A 23147-nucleotide genomic window follows, 5' to 3' on the forward strand; every position below is an offset into this window, starting at 1 on the left:
GCCTCAGTCCATACCAGTTGTTATTATCCGAATAAATGGTATTCATAACACTTACTATGTTTAAGGAATTAAGTATCTTTTTGAACTGGAACCTCGTCTCATCAGATTAAACGTATTCGTGTGCATCAAATTCATTCTATATCTAACTATTTCCCTTCGTGAAATTCCCAGGGTGGCGTTGTCAGACATACATACACATATATGTATGTGTGAGTGTTAGAGACATACTTTATTATTTCCTTTGTGTATCTTGTATCTTATGTTGGATTCTCTTTTTACATTTTTGAAGCGTAACAAAGGGTGGCGCTAATGCAGCCAAGCTACGCTGTTCAATGCGAAGAAGAAAAGTGTCGTCATCAAAAAGCGACCAACTGGATGGCGCGGTAATTTGAAAATAAATGTCGGACAGCCCAGAGCAGATGTTTGACATTCAAGCGTGAGTTTTTCGTTTAATCTTTCTTTGTCGACGTATTTACCTTTGTAATCATTGTAATCAAATGTTTAACCTAAGAAATTCGTTTTCGCTCCTTTGTGGGACATATGTTTAATTGTAAGTACTCTTACACAAATGTTGAAACCTCAGAACCGTTAAAACAATTTTATGCAGACACGACAGTCGTGTTTGGATTCAGGTCTTTTATCTCATTATCTTTTTAAAATGGAGGCTTAGGCTACTGGCATCTGCAGCCAACTCCCACAAATAATAAATGGGACGAATAAAGACGTAAAATAGTGATGAACAAAAATGCAGTCAAATGTCAAAATGATGATTTGTTTACATGTTCCCCGTCCCAGGCGACCAGTCAATTATGTTAGAAGTGGCCTGACATGGATTGGAGACCATTCCGTTGTTTGTGTGTCATTCTGTCTGTCGACCAGTCCAGAGTTGTACCCTGCCTCTTTTCCAAAGTCAGCTGGGGTGGACTCCAGAACAATTGCGATGAACAACTCTTGATTTTGATGATTTTGTACATTTGGATTTTGTCTTGGTTTCATCACTATTTTGTATATTTTTGTCAGTGTGTTGCAGCGTTGCGACCCCGCCCTCCTGGGGCCGTGGGACGAGGGGGATGAGCGAGACCCCGGAGGAGACAAGCTCCTCTTCCTCCAGGTTTTCTTCTACTTCTGAGGGTTTTTGTCCCCGAAACATCTTTATATCCTCATTTTTTTTTGTTTTTGTTTGCACGGGTATGTGTGTAGGAGCGGCGGCGTGTGCAGAAGGTCTTGTGGCGTCAGCTGTTTGTTTTGGACTCCATGATGAATAAGATCGAGGGACTTGAATCTGCCCAGCAAATTCTGACACAGCCCTGTCCTCAACCAGGTACCCCCACCCAGAGGAAGTACAGTGCATTACAGTCTTCTTCTTTTCCTTTCGGCTTGTCCCGTTAGGGGTCGCCACAGCGTGTCATCTTTTGCCATCTTAGCCTATCTCCTGCATCTTCCTCTCTCAACACCCCAACCGCCCTCATGTCTTCCCTCACCACATCCATCAACCTTCTCTTTGGTCTTCCTCTCTCTCGCTCTCTCTTCCTGACAGCTCCATCCTCAGCATCCTTCTACCAACGTACTGACTCTCTCGCCTCTGAACATGTCCAAACCATCGAAGTCTGCTCTCTCGAATCTTGTCTCCAAAACATCCAGCTTTGGCCGTCACTCTAATGAGCTCATTTCTAATCCTATCCAACCTGGTCACTCCGAGCGAGTGCATTACAGTGAACCCCCGATTATTGCAAAAGATATCTTCTGGAGCAGGGGTCGGGAACCTACGGCTCGGGAGCCATATCTGGCTCTTTTGATGGTTGCATATGGCTGGCAGAGCCGTCATAACGAGATGCTGTACGTGTCATTTCTATCGCATAGACCGGTGATTTCCAACCTTTGTAGAGCCAAGGCACATATTTTACAATTGAAAAATCCCACGCCACACCAACAAAAGTAAATGTCACCAAAAATGGATCAATTAATTACTGTATGTACTTCCTGCCATCTAAAAGAAGAGGATTTTTTTGTTGTCTGTCACTGGCATAAATAGATGAATAAAGATACATTATTTCTTGGAAATAAATGTTTTTTTTTTTTTTTATAGCAATTACATAAAATTGGATAACTTCCCACGGCACACTAATGTACCCCGGCACCCTGTTTGGGAATCACTGGCAACGCAAATGAGGCAGAGACAGTTTGTCCTAGCGGGGTTGCCGTAGTTTGCTGTCCAAATGGAAGTTAAAGGGAAATTAATTGTGGAGACGCTTTTGACAAAGAAAAATACACGAGGACAGCAAGAACGGACAGACGAATTTGCCTTCGGGGAAAAAGGAGGTTCCTTGTTGTCTAAAATGCAATGACAAAATTGCAACGATGAAATGCTCAAATGTAAAGTGCCGCTTCGACACGCGCCATACGGCCTTTGCATCAAAATATCTTGCGGGGGGCGACAGCATGAAGAAAGCAGAGTCCACGGTCCGAACTTGTCAGCAAGCAGCAACTCTTTGTTTGGGCACAAAAAGGTGACTGCAAGTCAGATAGATTTGCTGGTGCTTCGGCAATTGAAAGTGAATTATTTTTGATTTCTTAATGCTAACATATTACCTGCAGCAGACGGAGGATAAACAAAGGAAATTAGCATAAACGTTGGCTCCGGACAATCCTTTCAGCAGTTCTGATTGTCCGTCGCAGTGGGAGTTTGTCCCCTTTTTTTTGTTTGTTTTTGTGGCGGCACCGTACAAGACCGTGATGGAGGTACACAGCACGGATTCGCTTGTGTCGAACTGTCTCAGCAGCTCTCGAGCGTTGTCGGGCGTTGTGACGGTCTGAGCGCTCCCTCGTGCTGAAAAGTCTCCTTGTGATTAATGCGCATGCGTTATTAACAGGGGAACTCTGAATAGGAAGCAGACGCTTACTGGGAAATCCTCCGGTCTCATAGTTCCCCTTTTTTTCCCCACATAGAGGTACCTCAACATACGTTAGATCCTCACCTTAAAACAAAAGCTGATTCCTGGTTCGTGGTTCCTTCGGAGCTGCAGGAAGTGCATCCTCCGGGCCTTTTTGAGGATGGAGTCGATGTTGATCTCCCACTTCAGGTCCTGTGAGACTTTATTCCCGAGGAATTTGAAGGTCTCGACGGTTGTTGCAATAAAGAGGGGCAGTCAGCTGTGCTGAAGGAACCTGGACGATAGTGGGGGTGTCAACCACAAAAAGGCCAGATAGCAGGCCGGCGTATTCGAGATATTTTTATCGGAAGGCGAGCTATGATTTTGATGTATGATTCATACGTGCCAATCCAATGAGTCTGCTTCCTGATTGCAGAGGGCGGAGCTCGAGGCCGCTGGAAAGCGTTAAAGGCGGAGTGCAAGTTGAGGGTGGAGCAGACCGAGGAGATGCTCGCCACGCTGGAGCAAAACATGCAAACGATCAACGAGAAACGACGCAAAGTCGCACAGCTGCATCAGCAGCTGCAAGCCGAGGTCCACACGCACACACGCGATATCACGCAGTTGATTCAAATATTCACGAGCGACTTAATTTTTGTGAGACGTGCGTCTGGTTTGTGTTTCAGAAGAAACAGAGCGGCGACGTGCAGGCGTGCGTTCAGAAGGCCCGCAAAACGTTGCGGGCATACGATGGGCGGCTGACTCGGATGAGGGCGGAGCTGGAGCCGGAGCTCGGCCGTTTGGCCGACTGGCAACTTTCCAGAGAGGCGTGAGTGTCGCCGGGTCACGTGACGGACAGGCCAGGCGTCGGGTGACCGGTGTGCCGACGTCAGTTCGCAGGCGTACCTGGAGGCCGCCAACGGGCTCGGGCACGTCCGCCTGCTCTCCTTCGACCGCTCGGAGGTGTCTCTGGAACTTGCCAACGTGAGCCTGGCAGCCAAAGAACCGGAGCGGCTCAAGCTGTCCATTATTTGGAGCCCCAAGGACCGCTTCGCGCTTCAGATTGACCCGGTATGAACAATTCTTTGGTGGCATTTCGATGACAAGAAACTATGTTGAAGTGAGTTAAGGGGCTCCGTTTAGACAAAAGTAATGGCATGTATCGGCAAAACCTTATAATTATGGATTTTTCTGCTGCGCTTTATCTATATGTGTCATCGTGAAGAATTTTTAGATGAATTTTTACTGGGACTTTGTGACGAGTGACCAATCGTTGACGATGCGATCGTGCGCTCCCGTCTTGCGATCAGACGAGCTCGGCAAGCGTGCTCCAAGAAGCCGTGTCGGGCAGCGTCGCCGAGCTCAGTCCTGCCCTGTTGGAGGTGGTCCACAACTACATGGGCCAGGCCGACCTGCTCGCCGAGATCCAGAGCCTGAGAGACAGGTGAGCTCCTCCCGTGAGTCTTCGCTGTCCTCCGCGGGCTGACGCGGGCGCCCCCCCCCCTCCCCAGGTTCGCCATCGACTGGCATCCTGCTCGGCGCTTGCTGGTGTACCTCAAGTCGGCAACGACCTTGTGCCACCTGGAGGTGCAGGAAGGGTACCCCGACAGCGGCGCCATACGCCTGCGAGACGTACAAAGAGACGGACAGCCCGTCAACACCGCCGCGCTGCAGGTATGACGCTCTGCCATCATTGGCGCTCGTTATCGGCATGTGGCGTCGGCGCCCAATATTAGTGCCGATCACGAGGAAGTGGCGTTGGCATCAATTGAATTCTCAGCCACCCACTCAGGAGCAATTTGGTTTTGGGCCACCAGACTGGCCTGAAAGTGCATTTTTGGTGGTTAGGCTGGCGAAGCCGAATGTTTATCAAATTGTCCTTCTGAGGGCTGACTCATAATAAAACCATGGACATATCTCACAAGTAATTTTCCTTGATAAAGATTTGATACACAGTCGGTAGACTTTTAAAAATGACTTCTCTCCATGTTTTGATGAACAATATGAAACCCAATAGGAAATCGCGTTGCTCCATGCTCAGCCAATCACGGCGTCAACAGAAGTGATCAACTGATATGGGGGGAAAAAAAAAAAAAAAAAAAATCAAAACAAGAGTATATTGTGATGGTGTTTTTGGTGCGGATGGGCAGAGTATGCAGTTAAAGCCATAAATATAAATTTTGGGGTTTCTGTTTTAGCTCAGAATTTTCATTTTCATTTCCGTGCGTCATTCATTTTTAATGCACCATTATTCGCACCAACAATTGGTGTCTTTCGCTCACAGGAATTATTAACTTGAATACTTGGCATTAATCGTTAGCATTAAGAAAATAAATCCATTAAACACTTTTTTTTTTCTTCCCTTCTGCACTCAGCGTGGAAACCCGCTTTGCAGCCTCACTGAATGGCTCGTTTTTCTCTGCAACAGTCCTCACGTTTGATGGTTCGACAATTATCATCATGTCATCTGTCAAAATAATATTTAAACAAAACAGCTGGCAAAAATGTAGTCATGTCATGTGATGTGTATGTACAAATTGTGTAGAAGGTCAATAAAAACAGAATGCAATGTTTTGCGAATCCTTTTGGAAATGATGCACCTCGATCATAAGAGGATGCTCGTGTCGGAGGACACCTCGGACAGTTATTCTTTATGGATCACGTTATAACGTAGATTATATCATATAGCGTAGAGCAGGGGTGTCAAACTCACTTTTCTCGTGGGCCACGTTGTAGTTCGAGCTCCCCTCAGAGGCCCGTTTTGACTATGAAACAATAAAAATAGTCTCATCATATTGAAATGATCAATTTATGAACTAGTCTTAGAAACTATCAAGGGCAATGTTCATGTTGTCAGCTAGTAACAAAAAAAAAATGCTTGCGATATCATTTTTGATAATGCCAACTTGAAATTTTGGTACAGATTTTGCAAGAATCGTGTAAATTGACACAGATTTGGCTCCGCAGGCCACATAAAATCATGTGGCGGGCCGAATCTCATATCATGTTATAACGTGATAACGACCCCCCCCCCTTTTTTTTTTTTTTGGGTGTGGAAGCAATACGCTTCCATAATTCTGTATACAAAACAGAGTCAACTCTCTTCAATGTGTCTGCAGACACATTTGTGGGGCTGGCCTCTCACTTCTTGTGACAAATAGCTTCCAATCAATGAGACTTTTCCCCAATAAGATCGGTATCGGTCGATAAACTTGTCGATTGGTGATTGGGCCCCAAAAATCCTCCATTTTTTTGGGCTATCCCATCACTATCACGCACGCATATTATTTACATACATACGCATTTACAGTGGAAAACTGAGAATGTTAAAATGTGAAATAAAAGTTCACCGGGGGAGCTATTAAATGTTTTATGACATGGAGAAGAAAAAAAAAATGATATACTGCTGAATGATCAAGTATTTGAACAATAAAGGGTGAAAATGTCTCAAATATAATTATTATTCAGTGTAGAAGTCAGGTCAGTTTTAACCTTCATTTCTGCGGAAGCTCCATTTCCACATTAGTCAAATCGCCAGCCATGAATGAGGTAAAACTGTGGCTTTTTTTTTTGTTTTGTTTTTTTTTTAAATACATGCCTCATAACTTCTCGTCTATTTGGGCCTTGCGCAATATAGTGTGTGCGTCCGTGTTTGCCACTTCTGCATTCAACAATACGGGTGAAACCATTTCCTCCGAGTTAGGCTAAATGGACCGAGACAAGCACCTCTGGGATCATGTTGGTTTTTTGTTTTCATTTTTTAATAAAAAAAAGATGTCACCACAGAGCCATCAAACATGACATTTATCCGGCTCAGTATGCATAAATTCCTTTTTGTCTCAAGACGTCGGCCATCTTGGCAAGCGAGGCTTTCAAACGCGACGTCTTCGAAGCTCGCTCGCGCTCACGAGGATTCGACGATCACGGAGGTTTTCCCCCGCGTTTCTCAAGTCAAAATGACAAATGACACCAAAAAGTGTTGTCATACCTCAATAACGTCGCGCTCATTCATGTGTGTGCGTGAGAAAAAAAAGAGAATTTGCACGTGCGGTCGCTTTACAGAAAGTCGACTTCTCTCTTTTGACAAAACGAAAATTTGTTTCCAGTTCACCTCAGAGTAAAATGAGCAAAGCAAATTTACTTGGAAAAGCACTTTTCCTACACGCACTAACTCAGAGCTTTGCATGATTGAAAACGTTTAAAAACAAGGCCCAAGAGGCAATTATGAAGCTTACTAAAATTACTGAAATTTTAATTTTGGAAAAAAAAAAACTGACACGCTACACTACTGCTGAATTTTTTTTGGATCAAATTGTGCTTGTGGCAATATTTTTTCCTGAGTGGTTTATTTTTATTTGCTGGTACTGCATGGATTGTTGTTTTAGCTTACTAAAATTATGTTATTAAGTTATGTGATTGGGGGATGGGGGGGGGTCAATTTGTCACCCGCAGCCAACTCATCATTTCAGAAGAATGTCGCTGAAAAATGTCCCCAACTTGGTTGAAATGACAAACATATTGTAGAGGTCATAATAAACACACGTTTGTTAATTGGGCCTTCTTCTTCTTCTTCTATTTATGCGGTGACTAATAATGATGGGTCTTTTTTTTTCCCTTTTTAAATCATACCACGTAATCAATAATGAAAACATCTTCCTGTGTGGTTTCTGGTTTCCTGTTGTGGTGGCAAATTCCACTCAAATAAACTCAAACGTCAAAAAGGAAATGACACGGAATACAGCAAAAAAAAAAAAAAAAAAACTATAATGGTACAATATATATGTCTGTATATATATATATATATATATATATATATATATCATGTCAATATTAATTACAGCATGGCGTTCATTAGAAGAAAAAAAAATTCATTGTGCAAGTTCATCTACTTAATCAACATTTTCGGCTCTTGGGTCAAGCAGAAAGGCGCATCTGGATCACTTTTACTTATGTATTCATCCGTTTTCCATACCGCTTATCCTGGCTGGGGTCACGGGCATGCCGGAGCACATCACACTTGACTCTGGGTGAGAGTCGGGCGACGCCCTAAGCCGGTCGCCGGCCGATCGATCGCAAGGCGACGCGAAATAACCAAGCAGCCATCTGCAGTCGCTTTCACACCGTTCTAATTACGGTTGCAAATATGGGTTATGGTTTCCAACCGAGGTTATTTGAATACTCATATTGGACCCGACAACTTCCTCTCTATAACGTCGTCTCGAGACTCCAACAGTATTAATAAATTGTCCAAAATAGCATCATAGTACATGGCTGGGGGGGGGGGGGGCGCTGGTTGGTTGCCATGACAACACACTTGTTTCTATAGCATCGCGCGATTGCGCCAATGACGTCGAATAAAAAGTTTCTTTCACGGGGTCAACTTCCGGTTAGGGCAAAACATTGCAATTTGTACGAGTTCACGTGATTGTTGACGTCCTTTGACATCCTCGCAATTGTACATTGTGTAAAAATTAATAACATGGAATTAAATTGGAATACGTTAGTTTGAGCATTTTTGTCAAAACCAAGCAAGCGGTCGCAAAGATGTAACTTTTCACCGGTAAGTGTATTTCAGCTTAACCTTCATAATTAATTTTAATATGTTTATCACATCGTTTTTCATACAAATGCGTGTATGTTACTGTACTTTTTGCCCTGACCGGAAGTCAGAGCCTGTTGACCGTGGCGGACCCAACGATGGACGCAGAGCGCGCGGTCCACTTTTTGTTCGACGTCATCGGATTGCACGCGTACAATATAAGACAAACGGAAAGTCCAATATGTGCAAACTGGCCAATCGGCTTTAGTCTGGACGCCACCCCGCGGCGTCCGACCCCAAAAAAGAAAAAAAAGAAAAAGTGCCGAGTCGTCACATCCACCAGCTGTCAATCAAAAATCATCTCAGTTTATCCTTTAAACGGCTTTGTCGTCCGACTGAGAAACGGCGATCCGTCTGCTGTCGTTCCTCCGTGATTGGGCCTCCTCGTAAGGGGGCGGGCCGGTCTCGGGGCGGGGTCGGTCGTCGGGCGGCTCCCGGGCCAGCAGGAGCTGGACGGGTCCCGGCGGGGGAGAGCGGCAGGGCGGGAGGGGCTGACCCCAGCTGCCGTACACCGCCTCTTCGTAGGAGGGCAGCGACACGTGGAGGCCCTCGCTCATCAGGTCCAGCTGATCCGAGGACCGGCGCCTGCTGGGAGGTGTGAGGGGAATGCGTCACGTGACCGATACCGTGTGACACGCGTGTCGTGAGCAATGCCCCGTGCGACGCGTGATATAATACACGGGAAGTTTCATGACATCACGCGACATGTTTAAAGAGTCGTAACAGACGCATCGTGTCCTGTAATGTCACGCGTACGTCATGTGTCGCATGATGTCACGCAACACGTGAAGGGATACAATTCTTTTGACGTGACATGTGACGCATTTCACGCGACGCGCATCACTGAGATACATATTGTGAGGCGACGTGGATCACGAGACAGGCGTCATGAAATGAGTAATGTAACACGTTCCGCACGTTATGTGATGCGCATCGTATGGCGCGCCAAATGGTAGCGCGCGTATGTCATTTTTGTGAATGACGGCAGGCACCTCACCCGTGTGATTGACAGGAGCAGAGGCGGGACTTGACCACCAGGCAGGCGGTGGTGGTGAGCAGGAAAATGGACACGCCCACGGCCGTGGTGGCCATGTTGGGCATGCTAAAGTCGGCCCCGCTTTTGGCGTTAATGCGAGCGCCCCCTGCGGAGGACACAAGCAGTTGGGTTCAGGGTTCGGGTCTGAAGGCGGGGTTTGAAGTCGGCCTGTCGGGTTTTGATTTCTCGGCCTGTTCTATTCGATCTCAGCGCTCACTCGCTCGCTCGCTGCACAGGATCATGGGTAAAAGAGCTGACACAGTTTTGATGTTCGTGTGCGGTGTGGTTGCAGCTTCCTGTCTGTGAGCTTCATGTTTATTCTGGTGACTTCTTTCGCTTCCTCTTTCTGATCTCACGCTTCCTGTTTGCAGAACCGACTGCCACAAGAAGGAGAAGGCATGGCACCAAAACCGCAAACAGTCTGATTAATAGGTGAAGCCGAGGACTGCACGCTTCCCTTTCGTAATTGGGAGGGTTGACAAGCCCTGCGCCGGAGTTTTACACGCGGGTTTCAAGTGAGCCCGGTTTACGCTTTTGGAGTTGGGCTCGTAAAACCCGGGCCAGGGTTTTTCAAGACGGCTTCGGTGGAGGAGATCAAATCGCTTTCGCCAAACCAGAGAACGCTTTTCAAAGTTTGGGTTTCAATCTCGACTTTGCTTTTGAAAACGGGTTCGGGTTTCAAAATCAAGTCAGGATCAGCGTTTGAAATTCTGCTTTCAGATTTTGCTTTGAAACCAGGGTGAGCGTTTCAAACATTGGCTCGTGCTGAATGTCCAACCCCCGGTACAATGTCATGTAGTCCGGAATATGGTATGTAATACAATACAGTCACGGTTGAGAGGACAAATGGGGCAACCTCATGAGCGCCGAGTTTGGGTGCGACCCAGAGAAGAAGTCTTAAGGCAGAAACTAGGTCAGCGCGTTTCGATCTCAGCCGACGATGTGCAACACTTGAAACGCGTTCGCATCGAATACATGCAGCGGTTTTGGTGAGTCATCAAATTTGGTTGCCATGCAACCAACCCGCATGGCTCCAAATCTTTGCAAGAACTAAATCTGGTCGACTTCTTAGCACTTGTTTTTTTTTTTTTTGTTTTTTTTTGTCTGTGTGTGTGTGTCGACATGTTGACTAAATTTGTTGAGATTTTATTAAACCAAACTGGCTTTGGTGGATGAATTTTCCACGTTTGTTAGCACTTGGACCCAAATCTGGACGGCAAGTTTCTCATCTAAGATCTGGCATCTTTGGACCAAAATTGAAGCCTTCGCGTGTCCTTTGAGGGAGGACTTGAGTTTCTTTTGCGGGTCGACTCAGACCCGGAACCGACGACGCGGCGGACTTCCTCGGCGTTCACCTCTGACGCGGACGCAGGCGGGAATGGGCGGCTTCCAGGCGCCGTCGCGGCACCAGGAGACGGCAGACTTGGCCGCTCGGTAGCCGTCCTCGCAGAACAGCCGCACGGAGCTCTTGTGGGGGAAACCTCGGCAGGGCGACGGCTCGCAGCGGAAGCCGCCATGCTCGGGCACCAGCGGGTGCGTGCAGTTACTCAGTCGACCTGTGGGGGGGAGCAGCCTTGGTCAAGCGGATGTGCGCGGGATGCATTCAGTGCTTCTATTCGAGGTTTTATATTCTCGAATTTCTCTTTGTTTACATTTCTTTCATTGCACACGTGCGAGTTAGATTTTGTCCAACCAGGCTTTGGCGTCTTTGAGCAGCCGAGTCATTCGTAGCGTTCAAGGGCTGAGAATCATCGCGTTAATTCTGTACATTGAATAATCGGCATCCTTGGTGAGTTTGATATATATATAGATTATAATTTTGATGTTTATTGAAAATACAGCTGGACAGTAAAGCGTTTTAGGCGGCAGACGGGGACGCAAGGCAGCGGAACAACAATCTGGATATTTCAACGCAAGTAACTTCAAGTCAAATCATGTTCCTGTTGTGTTGTACACTTTATAAGTATTTATTCATACTATTTCTTCCCACTGAAAGCCCAGTTGTCAAATGTGTGTGTGTGTGTGTGTGTGTGGGGGGGGGGGGTTACCTGCAAAAAGGCGCGGTAACGAAGTCAAGAGGATGACGAGGGTGATGATGATGCATCGACGTGGCCATGGAAACGACGGTAACGCAGACATTCAACTTCCTGTGGAGCACATGTCAACTTTTGAGCAGCCGTTTTGCGAGACGTCTCGCGTACAAATCTTTGATACTTCACTTCCACGTTGCTTTTCTGCCTAGCAACAAAAAAATGATACCATAAAGATCACATGACAAATGATGTGTGTGTGTGGGGGGGGGGAGGGCTCAAGTTCCAGAATGATGTCATCACGACACCGTCAAATATTTGCTCACAATGCAAAATGTGTGCTGCGACATCGTTAGCCGAACGGCATAACATAATTAACTCAGTGTAAAAAAAACAAACAAAAAAAAACCCACCTATAATCTTGAATTATTATTTTTTTTAATCATGACATTCTCAGTCCGTTCAGTTGAGGTCCGGTTTTCGTTTCAAAAGTTGAATGGAGGAAGGAAGGAAAAGGACTCTTCTTTTTTGTTCAATTCTTGCACTTGCACAACTTCCGCTTGTTTTCCCAAAATGTTCAAATATGACTTTGCCGATCGATGGTGATATTGGGCCGACAATATGCGTAAGGGCCTGTGTGTGTTTACTATCTGTGCTGTAAATGCGTACATTGCATATGCAAACGTTTGTTGCTTATTGTCAATATTATGCGTATACCAGTTCTGCAACAGTTACCTTGAAAAAGTGAACTTTACTGATTATTGATTTATTTTCAATGCAACTAAAGGCAGCATTGGCAACATACGCCGCGGTCGGCACGAGTGCGTGGGCGTACGTAGTGATTGGACGTTGGACTTGGGGCAAACCGACAGGAGCGCACAAAATGTTGTTTTCAAAGTTTAATTGTGCCCCACACCACTCGTTTTATTTGCAGCGTAGAGTTTTTGCTCATTCCGTACCCGGACCCCGGTCCTCAGAACTGTGAGGCAGACTCTCTCTCTCTCTCTCTCACCGGTTGCTCCACTGTGCCGCCTCATACTGTTCCATTATTGAAGCGACGATTTGTCAATCTACAATTTTTGTTATCGTGAGCATATAAGGGGGCAATAATACTGTTTTGGAGGTAGCGTATACGAATGGGCCTGGATAGAATTACACGGTTATATTTGCAGTACTGTATTATTCGAAGCTGATGTCTCCTTCACAAAAACAGTGACAAGAACTCGGCGAGCGTCAAGAAGAGGAAGAGCAAGATAAGGAAACTTTTGGGTTTTGGGCCCCTCAACCATCCTGCAACACCGCAGAGTCCTCTTGCAATACCGTGACCTTTCCCACAATGTTGCAGTCATTATTGCACCACCAGAGTCATTCCAGAATAAAAGATAAAGACATTGCTACATCCCTAATATGAGATGCGGAGAAAGAAAGACATTTATGCACGTACATATGGTGTAAATATATTTTGTGTGTTATGTCAACAGGACAGCTGTGAGGTCAAGTCATCTCTCTCGCTGCGATGTGTGTGGGCGGACTGAATGTTAGTCACTGAGGCTTGGTGGACATCACAACTTGTACTGAAACAGAGGAATTCTTTGATGCGCCGAGAATGTATTTTTCGTATGAAGATCATATGAATAGAGACTCAATTGATAAACGAGTTTACATTCAAAACAATTTGTTGTTAAAACGTTTATTTTTACAATTGTGATTATGGCCCACTGACTGTATATTGCATAGACCAGATCCAGGGATCTAGTTTCCTGGGCAACAGTGTATTCTTATTTTTTTCCTCTCTCTCTCTCTCTCTCTCTCTCTCTCTTTTAACAATGACAAAATAACACGACAAACAAACCTCATCTCCTCACGCGAACCCCAGAAATGTATAATTTCTCTGATTACAGTAGTTTATGGCCTCGTTAAGTGTGTGAAGCTCCCATTAACGACGAGACGATCGAAGCGTGAAGGTCTCACCTGGAAGCAGCGGAGAGGTGACGAAGACGAAGCCGACGACCGGCGCTCGCTGCTCGGCAACGACAAGTGGCTTCTCTCGGCTCCTCAGCCTCTCCGGCCGCCGTTCCAGGATCAGCTGAGGGAGCGAACAATTCGTGCGCCGACTCTGATTGGCTGCGAGTCAGCGGTAAGCCGCGCCCCCCTGCCTCAACCCACTGGTTGGAAGAAGCGAGTCACGTGGGCACCGGTGACAACATGGAATCTCCCGCTTGAGGACACGGAAGGAAAAAAAAAAAAAAAAAAAAGAGCGCATTTCCGGCTCTTTTTCTAAACTGAGTTGCCGTCAAGAAAAGAAGAATATACTTAAGTCTAAACCAAACACTTTTACGCCTATCGTTACTCTGAGGTAACGTTGAAATAAAAGGTATGTGTACTTAACCCATTCGTGGGCAGCGTCCCAATTTTCTCGCATTCTATCCTTCAGTATATCAAAAACATTGAAGTGTTTTAAGCTGATTCTGTTTTTTTGGGGACGATCTACTAAGAAAAGCCAAGTGCCCTCTCATGATGGGACGAGATTCTAAATGAGTAAAGTTATCATATAACTTAACCATAAATGAAAAACAAGTGTTATTTCCTTGATTGTGGCTTGTTAGGATACTTTGATCTCAATAAGGCAAAAAATTGCCACCCTGCCCATGAATGGGTTAAAATAAAGTACTAAAGTACTATCGGACTACCTGCAAGGAACGAATACGTCGATGATTTTATTTTCGTGATTAAAAAAAAAACCTAGTTTTTTTTTTTTCATATAAGATGTCACACATGAACGCTAGAATAAATGTATCGTCGTGTTTTCACTGCGGATCTAAATAAAAACAAAACTGAATAGCTCAATGGCTATCGTAGCTGAAGTCGCCGGAAGTATATGTCCGCCATCTTGATACTCCCAAAACAACCATGCCGACCCACGTGAATCGCCAATTTCGTGACACTGAATCTGTATTTACATATTCTGTGTTAACACTTGGGACTAAATGTCTGCAGAAATATATTTCTAAATAAAACATACACGGACGTCCCTCATAACTGATCTTCCTGGTATGTTTTGAAGTGAAATTCCAGATCATGCTGGCGTATGTTGTGCTGATCGAGTGGCAGCAAGCCTCCAGATTTCACTTTTTGGAGGTAACTTTTTTGTTTTTCTTTTCCTGTTCACTTCTGAAAAATCTTGACATTGGGTCAGGAAACGCACAGTAAACTCTGCAAGACTCGACACTGTTTAGGACCACATTTTTTTTGCGTCAATTTGGAGAAATATGGACTTCTATGTATCCTTCGTCTCGGTGAGGGATTGAATGTCCTGCTTAACAGTATTTCAGGCATATGAGAACAGGATCCATTTCTGCAGTTGTTGTCTTCTGCTGCCTGACAGAGGTCATTTTCCAGAGACAGTATGGATAGGTTTCCAATGCCGTCACCACAGTCCCGAGTCCAATCGGATAAATTAATGATTAAAAAAAACAAACTTCACGCTTCACCTGTGTTCTCTGACCTCTATCGCACACAAGTTAGCGTAACTGGAAACCTATCCACAGCCAGCCCCCCTGACACTCACATATGATAATACTAATACACGGGATTAGCATCTGGAGTTTTGCTGCAAACTCTCTTCCTGCTTTGAAGTGCTGAAATAGTCTGGATATACAAATCGGGGTCGGGTCCCATAAATGTGGTCTACCTTATTCAGTTCCTGGGGCCTCCATGGCTTAATCAATATATAGCTGTCCGAAATTTGGTCCGCGCTCTCGGATGGAATGGTTTTATTTCACATAGTGCTTCACAGCGCATTTTGGGAAAAGGTTAGCGTGTCACGAAAATCGGGCCCCAGGTAATATGCAAGGTTTCTTGCTAGTCACGGTGTTCTATGTCTTTCCTTTGCACTTCGCCTTTTTTGGCTTACCAAGTAGATCCTTCATGTTACCAGAACTGGAAAAAAATGTCAAGCTCACACGACCAGTTTTTAATTCTACATGCCAAACGTTGAGGAAAAAACCTGCCATAATCCAACCTGTAAATTATGTACTTCACATGTTTTGGAAGTACCAAGATGGCGGCCATTGGGCTTCAACCAATCGACACCGCGAGATATGTATGCGCGACCCAGCCTTTTTTTTTTTTTTTTTAATGTCAGTGATTTTCACATTGTTGATATCGTAACGGGAAGAGGAAGAATCCCTTTCTCCCTTGCAAATAAAAACAGGTTTGCAGTCGTGACATTTTGGCCACTGGGAGGAAGCAAAAGATAGCGTTAAAACAGACGTTTAAAAAAATGGACTCTTTTATGTACATGTTGTTGAGTCTCTGAAATGCTTCCCAACACATTAAGCCTGAGTTTGTGATCATCGTCATAATAATTATGTTCTACTAAATTGTTGCTCTGATGGTGGAGGGTATTTGTGGTGGGCTACGTCATGTGCCACACTGCTACATTTATTGATGTGTAGTTTAGTGACGTCCAGAATGGTGAAACGCGCCAATTTCACCACAGACATGTTGTGAATACTTTTAAATTGTGAAAAGAAATCCATACTCTGTGTCATGTATTGTTTAGCCTAAATCTTGCTTATACTTGTGCAAAAAAAAAAAAAATCAAAAATATGAATGAAGATGAAAATGTCTCACATGAAATACTTCAAGTTGATTTATTGGAAAATGACATAACAGAAGAGTTGTAGAGTTTGGCAATTCAAATCTTGAATTATGAACTAGCAATATTGTGTCTTTATATGAAAAAAGAGCTGCTATCATTATTGAAAAATACAGTGATAGCTCTACTTATGAGATTAATTTGTTCCGGAAGTCATTTCATAGCATGTTTTTTTTTTCCATGATAGAAGCGTTTTTCCAAGACCCCCCCCCCCCCCCCCAAGAAAAAAAAAATCAAAGTACATCATGTAAAGAATAATGAAAAAAAATTTCATTTATCTTTGGCGTTGTGGGACTATGCGGAGAGAAGCAAAAGGCATTGTGGGGGACGGAGGAGGAGGAGGTAAACGTTTGGCAGCTAAGAGAAATATGGATGTCCGCGCACAACTTCATGCCACAAAATCTTGCTTGGGGGCCGTGGTGAAGAAATATGAATAAACTTGCAAAAACCACAAATGCGCTGTCGTGTAACAAAGCGTGTGAAAGCGTTTGCGTGTGATTCGGTGACGCTCGAGCGTCCGAGGGGAACGAAAGGCATCATGGGTAAAGATTGAGGTCCCTCCGAGCCAACGGGAGCCCAGGAAGATGCTCCGGGGATAGCCAATAGGAGAGCAGCTCTACTGGGCCACTTTCAAACCAAAATACTGGATGTTTACCGTGGGTGGAATTTGGGGTGGGGGGGGCTGCGACTCCAGCTCTTATTTTTTTCCGTTTCGCAACGTGAATTTTCCGTGACGAGAGACGTTTGTAAGTAGAGGCACCACCGTAGTTTTTCTTTCAAGGTGGCGATTTGAGCTATTTGTAGTCGCCCCACACGCCCACCGTCTTGCCATCCCACTCGTTGTTGGACAGGCACTTGACCATGAAGTGTCCCAAGTCGTGTTTGGAGATGGCTCGGCCCTTCAGCGCGTTCTCCGTCACCGTGTAGCGCTCCGTCAGAGGAAGATCGTCTGGAAGATGGTCACAAACCGAGAGTTTTAAGGTCTCACTCGATAGCTCCGGACACCTTCGGTCCATAAGTTGGCTTCAAATATCAATTTTCATGTTAAATATGACAACGCCATCCAATCCTATAAAAAAAAAAAAAAAAAAAAACGGCTACTTAATTGATTGAACTGTAAAATCGAAAGTTTAGTCAGAACCACATTGAACCTATTCAATTCCATTTGTTTCAATTCAATTATTTATGGAGTTGATTTTTCAAAAATGCTTCAATTGAATTTTTGAGGCGCTGGGGCACAGAATTTAAAATGACTGCATTTTATGATTGAATTTTCTACATTTTAAATTTGAAAATAAATGAATTTTCATTACAATTTCTAATTAATTGTTTACATTTGTATTGAGCTAATGAATATTTTATAACGACAGGGTAATTTGTTTTCCATGTTCATTGCAGTTTTAATCATTGAATATTGTTTTTATTTAATATATTTTTGGATGTTCAATTATTTGGTTTTGTGGACATTTAATAATGTGATATTGAATTGTGAACTATTCAATAAATTTGCCTTTTTACTTTAGCCAATGATGCATTACATTCATGGTACAATATCCCAATTTATTAAATACATCCAATATTAGATTAGCATTTTATTTCACAATGTTATTCCAAATTTTGTAAATTAATTTAAAATTTTAAAATAAATGAATTTTTGTTCCAACTTCTAATACATTGTTTAAATTTGTATTGCGATAATGAATATTTTAAAACTACAGAGTAATCTGTTTTCCATGTTCATTACAATTTTAATTCTTGAATATTATTTTCATTTGATATATTTTTTTGATGTTGAATTATTTGATTTTGTGGACATTTAATAATTTGATATTGAATTGTGAAACATTCAATACATTTGTCTTTTTAGTTTAGCCAATGATGCATTAAATTCATGGTAGAGTATCCCAATTTATTAAACACATCCAATATTAGATTAGCATTTTATTTCACAATGTTATTCAAAAAATGTTACATTAGTTTTACATTTTAAAATAAAGGAATTTTCATTACGATTTCTAATAAATTGTTTAAATTTGTATTGCGCGAATGAATATTTTATAACTACAGGGTAATTTGTTTTCCATGCTTCTTACAATTTTATATTGTTTTCATTTAATATGTTGTTTTGACGTTCAATTATTTGATTTTGTGGGCATTCAGTAATGTGACATTGAATTGTGAACGATTCAATACATTTGTCTTTTTAGTTTAGCCAATGATGTATTTAATTCATGGTACAGTATCCCGATTTGTTAAATGTGATTTTAGGATTCAACGTTTCGCACGAGGTATCTCCGCATTGCTTAGCGACAGCAAGCAAAAGTTTTCGGCCCAGTCCGGGATTGAATTCCCGTCGCGAAGCGTGCACCGACCGGCAATGTGCGGCGGCATGACGGCGACGTAGTCGAGTCCGGACGCCTTGATGACGTCGTACATCCTGTCGTGGTCCTCGGTGACGGCCAGCAGGCGAGGCGGCACTTTGGAGCGGTCCCACAGCAGAAAGGCTGAGCGACGGCGGAAGAGCACGGAAACGCTCGCAAAAGGTGCGCGTCCATGACATGATACAAAAAAAAAAAAAAAAAGGAACGTAACGCCTCGTACCTGACATGCAGCCCACCATTTTGCGGATGCCGCGAGCCTTCATGGCCTCCACGATGTTTCTGGTCCCTTCAGACATGACGGTGGTCGGGCCTGACGGAAACACACTCGCTTTTGTTTTGGACTCTACTTTTGGTATGAGTACAAAGTACGGCCGCATCCTCCCGCTTCAGCACCCGTAGACTCTCCTATTTGCACAGTTTTCTTTTGGTTGTTTTTCCAATTTATTTGTTCTCTTTTTTTTGGGTGGGGGGGACCAACCGTAAGAATGCTTACCGTTGAACTTTTGGGTGCCGCCCCCCCCCCGCACACACACGCGCACAAAGTGTAGCCTCAATTTTGACGGACATCGAATTTCACTGACATCAAATATCTTCGTCGCACTCCGAACTGGTCGCCAGCCAATCGTGGGCCGCCTATAAATAAGCAAGCATCCGCACCTCCGGCCAATTTCGAGTCAGTCCCAAGTAAAAGACGCAAACTCCCCCGGTGTTGAACCCCGATCCGCAGAACTGTGAGGCAGATGCGCTAACCACCTATAAATAGCCGTGGGTGTGTGGATGCAGTGTCTAGACAAATAAAAATAGAGTGCTGACAGTGAACTTTGCCCTTTTATGGCACTGCACTGTCTACGTCGACGTAGTAGAAGAAGCGATTGCTGTACTCCCCGATGGGTTTCTTGAATTTGTCGACGTGACGAGTGGTCTCTGTTCAATACTTCTTCACAGCTGGTCAACTTTTTGTTGGGAGCACCAGCTACTAAAGGGTACTCGCTGAGAGATATTCTCCACGCTAAAGTAACAAATTACTTCCCGGGATCAGCGATAGGTTAGTTTGCTGGTGGCATTTTGGAGTAACGCGTGGTCGCGGTTAGCGCTCGTGTGTTTTGTTCTCACTGAGGTCGTTCCGGGTTCCCAGGACGATGATGACGGCGTCCTGGCCCTCCATCGCGTTCTTCACGTCGTCCTTGTTGAGAACATCTCCCACCACCACCCTGGATGCCTTGTGGTCCGCTGGAAGTCTGGCGGGGTCTCGGACCAGGACCGTCACGTTGTAGTCTGCGCGAGGGGGAAGGAGAGGAGGGAAGCCAAGGAGGCCCCACCCCCGGAAGACCACCTTAGTGTGATTGGGACAAAGTTGGCCTTCATCAGGGGCAAGTAACCCAAGTTTTACCATTCAGAATGGACTTTTTCTTTGGCTTTTTTTTTTTTTTTCTTGTATTATCACCCCTGACATGGCAGAAACTTTGCCCTGAACTCGAAGCTTCTCTGGGTGCTAAAACCCCTTCCTCCAGACTTCACTTGGGACTACACTTCCTCCTGAACGAGTACCCTCTCTCAGGTCTAGTAACCTCGATAGACTACAACTGTTGCAATCAACTGCAACATTCTGTCAGGACCAGAACATTCCCTCGAGATACAACCCTCACTCGTGACCACTACCTCATCTCAACGTTCCCCCTAGAGTAGGACCTGCTCTCGGAATGAACACTTTCTCTGGGGACAAGAACCCTTGCTTGGAATTAAAACATTCTCTGAGGACTAAAACCTTCTCTCAGGACCTAAACGTCATATTTTAGACTAAAACCTCTTGGGATTAGAACAATATTTTAGGATGAGACCCTTAATTTGGGAATAGGCTTTGTCTCTGGACAAGACCTTCCCCATAGACCTACAGGTTTCTCTTAGGATTAGTACCGTCTCTGGTGATTAGAACACTTACTCTGTGTCACAGCATTCTCCGAGGACTCGAACTTTTTGCGCGGAGCAAAACCTTCTTTCAGGACGAGCGTATTCTCTTAAAACGAAAACCTCTTCTTTTGAAGCTCCTACAGGTCTCCCCTTGACCAATAGTACTTTATCTCAGGACTACAACCGTCTCTCTTGGGACTAGAACATTGTGTAGTTGACTTGACCAGCAACACAGATGGAGCTGAAAACTTGTCCGTACCTCGAGGCCTCTTCAAATGCGCTGACATCATTGCGGCTGTCCCGGGCGTAGTTCGCATTTACACTCGAGCGCAACCCACGCGCCGTGTTTTGAAAATGTGCTGCAGTTCAGTCGGCGGGGTCACTACGGTTGCTATTCTCTAGGACGAGACAGGGTGGAGTTTTCTCAACACCTATTTCGCGATTTCCGGTCGCCGTTTTTCCTTTTTCCTTTGCGTGACGACAACGGCGAGCGTGGAAGCGCGTCGCCTTGAACAAGTGGACCTAACAGACGGGATCATCCGTTTAATTATGCTGCAAAATCGATCAGCAGGAACGGTGAGCGCCTCATCCCAGCACGTGACTAAAGCAGCCAATCACGAGAGAGCACTTTCTTTGAAATACGCGCGGGCCGAGCGAGGCAGAAGTGGTGGGCGGGGCAACGCGTAGGTCACGTGATGCATCGCGGGCGCGCAAAGTGAACCAAACAGTCGGCGAGGCGTCGCCCCTCCTGCGCGCCCGAGATAAGAATTATCTCAGAGGACCGGGCTGACCTGACGTGACTCAGCAATTTATGGCCCTCGACCATCGTGGTTGATGAATTTCTCACGAAATGCTAAATTTGGCTTGAAAGCAACCCACTGATTACTGTTATTAATTCAATTGCGATTGACTTATGTATGGATCCATTTTTCATTACGAAGTTGATTGGTGTACTGCAGGGGTCACCGACGCGGTCCCAACGGACGCACTTAAGGCGCCCGCGAGGCGTGTCCTAAAAATAGCACGGGTCACAAATGATTAGTATTATCATTTATGCTTTAGATTTTGAATCTAACTTGCTTTCATTAATGACATTTCTAAACTCATGTTGTATCATATAAAATGTGTTTTTATTTTTTTAAATGATGAGTTTAGTCATTTTGAAAGTTTGCCGCAAGCTGGTCACGTCGCCCTTCATACGATCGGTGCGAATGAAGTCGCCCTCAGCCTGAAAAAGGTTGCTGAGCCCTGGTCTACTGGACATGTCAAATTTATAGTAATAGTTCTATTTTGGGGTCTAAAAAGGAAAAAAAAAAACAAGCAAATAAAGTAATTTTTAATCAAAAATTTCAAAAGGATAAATGGCTCAGATAAGGGATGGATGGAGATGCGATAATCAATCAAACAGGCATGTATGTTTGTGTGTATATATATATATATATATATATATATATATATATATATGCAATATAGCAATAATAATACTATTTTCACCATATAGTAATCAGGCTCTTGGGAATTTTTTTGGTGCGCCTCAATTCCACATTTTACCACAAGAAACAAAACCATTGAAATTAATGTAGGAATTCGACCAATTCACAATTAAAATCCACATTTTCTATTAGAAATTGTTGGAAAAATTGTAATTTTTTTTCCCCACCTTCAAAATTTCTCAATCATTCACACCAGGAAATCAGCTCAGCTCTTTGGCATTCACACACAATTTAGTTTGTCATCATCATTATTATTATTATCAATATTATTATTAAAGTTATCAGGTGACAGCAGTGCAGAAAATGGATGGGTGGATGAATGCGATTTCATTATTTGTATTATTAATTAAGAGGCAGTTGTAACAATAGTAGAAATAGTATTTTACATTATTACCAAATCAATTAGTCACCTGGTTTACTTTGACGCTTGAACTCAACTTTGACCTTTTACGTCACGGACGACATCAGATTCAGAAGACGACTTTTGGAATTCTCACAACCAAAACGAGAAACTTCCCAAAAAATTGTTTCATTTTCTAATCTTATTTTTTTTTTTTTTTTTTGGGGGGGGGGGCGTCCCGGGAGTATGACGTAATGTCCTACCTGCCGCGGTGGCGAGAGGGAGGGTGGCAAGGCCGGTCATGCCCGTCGCGCCGAAAATGACGACATTCTTCACGGCGTTTGACATTGTCGAAGGTACAAATGTTTTATGAGAGACCCTCACTCCGGAAAAATAAAAAAGTCACGTTAAAGTCTCACAAGACAATCTGTGAAAGTTGCGCAACGTTCTTGTGCCTATTCTGTATGTCTGCCGTTAAGATCCTCCTCTTTCCCCGCCCCTGACGTCCATTTAAAGCGACAGTGTCCGCAATATTTATTGATTATTTTTTTTTTTTAATACCAACTTTCACTTTAGTCTTTTATGTATTCTACGTACTTGTATTATGTGAGCTGCGCAATTATACTGTCACTATATTATTAATCCCAACAAATAAAAAATACAATTTCACATTGTTATATTTATTACTCTCGGGGAACAGTACAGTATATTGTTAATAGTTGTACTCATCCTTCTAAAGTCCATTTAGAAATTAGTAGGGGACTTAAATTGTATATGTATATAGTTTTGTCTTGTATTATATCAGGGTATTTTTCAATGAAATGAATTTT

General features: G+C 43.9%; 4 protein-coding genes and 1 long non-coding RNA gene across 6 annotated transcripts in view; 3 read left to right on the top strand and 2 right to left on the bottom strand.

Moving 5' to 3' along the window:
- The first annotated feature begins 304 nt into the window (after nucleotides 1-304).
- si:dkey-225f5.4 (uncharacterized) lies at nucleotides 305-5443 on the top strand. Its single transcript, XM_061826413.1, has 9 exons — nucleotides 305-436; nucleotides 1021-1111; nucleotides 1201-1321; nucleotides 3307-3464; nucleotides 3557-3699; nucleotides 3764-3941; nucleotides 4181-4314; nucleotides 4382-4544; nucleotides 5246-5443. The coding sequence occupies exons 1-9, from the start codon at nucleotides 399-401 to the stop codon at nucleotides 5309-5311; spliced, it is 1092 nt and encodes a 363-aa protein (XP_061682397.1). The 5' UTR covers nucleotides 305-398; the 3' UTR covers nucleotides 5312-5443.
- Nucleotides 5444-5587: 144 nt separating this feature from the next.
- On the bottom strand, nucleotides 5588-13627 carry zgc:152863 (uncharacterized protein LOC562658 homolog). 2 transcript variants are annotated; one of them, XM_061826414.1, is made up of 5 exons: nucleotides 13507-13627; nucleotides 11554-11652; nucleotides 10861-11061; nucleotides 9467-9611; nucleotides 5588-9057 (listed from the first exon to the last, which is right to left on the bottom strand). In XM_061826414.1, exons 2-5 carry the CDS (start codon nucleotides 11642-11644, stop codon nucleotides 8784-8786), a joined length of 711 nt encoding a protein of 236 aa, XP_061682398.1. In that variant the 5' UTR covers nucleotides 11645-11652; nucleotides 13507-13627; the 3' UTR covers nucleotides 5588-8783. The 2 variants fall into 2 exon arrangements, with proteins under 2 accessions (XP_061682398.1, XP_061682399.1); XM_061826415.1 differs by having other exon boundaries at nucleotides 5588-9054; nucleotides 13507-13598.
- Nucleotides 13628-13795: 168 nt separating this feature from the next.
- LOC133504586 (uncharacterized) lies at nucleotides 13796-18601 on the top strand. The gene is made up of 3 exons (XR_009796033.1): nucleotides 13796-13909; nucleotides 14600-14673; nucleotides 18464-18601. It is a non-coding gene; the product is annotated as an uncharacterized LOC133504586 (long non-coding RNA).
- blvrb (biliverdin reductase B) lies at nucleotides 16177-22958 on the bottom strand. Its single transcript, XM_061826985.1, has 5 exons — nucleotides 22581-22958; nucleotides 19690-19851; nucleotides 18797-18886; nucleotides 18568-18699; nucleotides 16177-17144 (listed from the first exon to the last, which is right to left on the bottom strand). Exons 1-5 carry the CDS (start codon nucleotides 22663-22665, stop codon nucleotides 16990-16992), a joined length of 624 nt encoding a protein of 207 aa, XP_061682969.1. The 5' UTR covers nucleotides 22666-22958; the 3' UTR covers nucleotides 16177-16989.
- The window catches only part of LOC133504582 (spectrin beta chain, non-erythrocytic 4-like), a 51795-nt gene continuing 47261 nt past the window's right edge, over nucleotides 18614-23147 (top strand). Inside the window, 1 exon segment of the mRNA XM_061826978.1 lies at nucleotides 18614-18738. The gene's annotated coding sequence lies outside the window, so the exon portion shown is untranslated.

Source organism: Syngnathoides biaculeatus, chromosome 8 (assembly GCF_019802595.1).
Source record: "Syngnathoides biaculeatus isolate LvHL_M chromosome 8, ASM1980259v1, whole genome shotgun sequence".
NCBI lineage: Eukaryota > Metazoa > Chordata > Actinopteri > Syngnathiformes > Syngnathidae > Syngnathoides > Syngnathoides biaculeatus.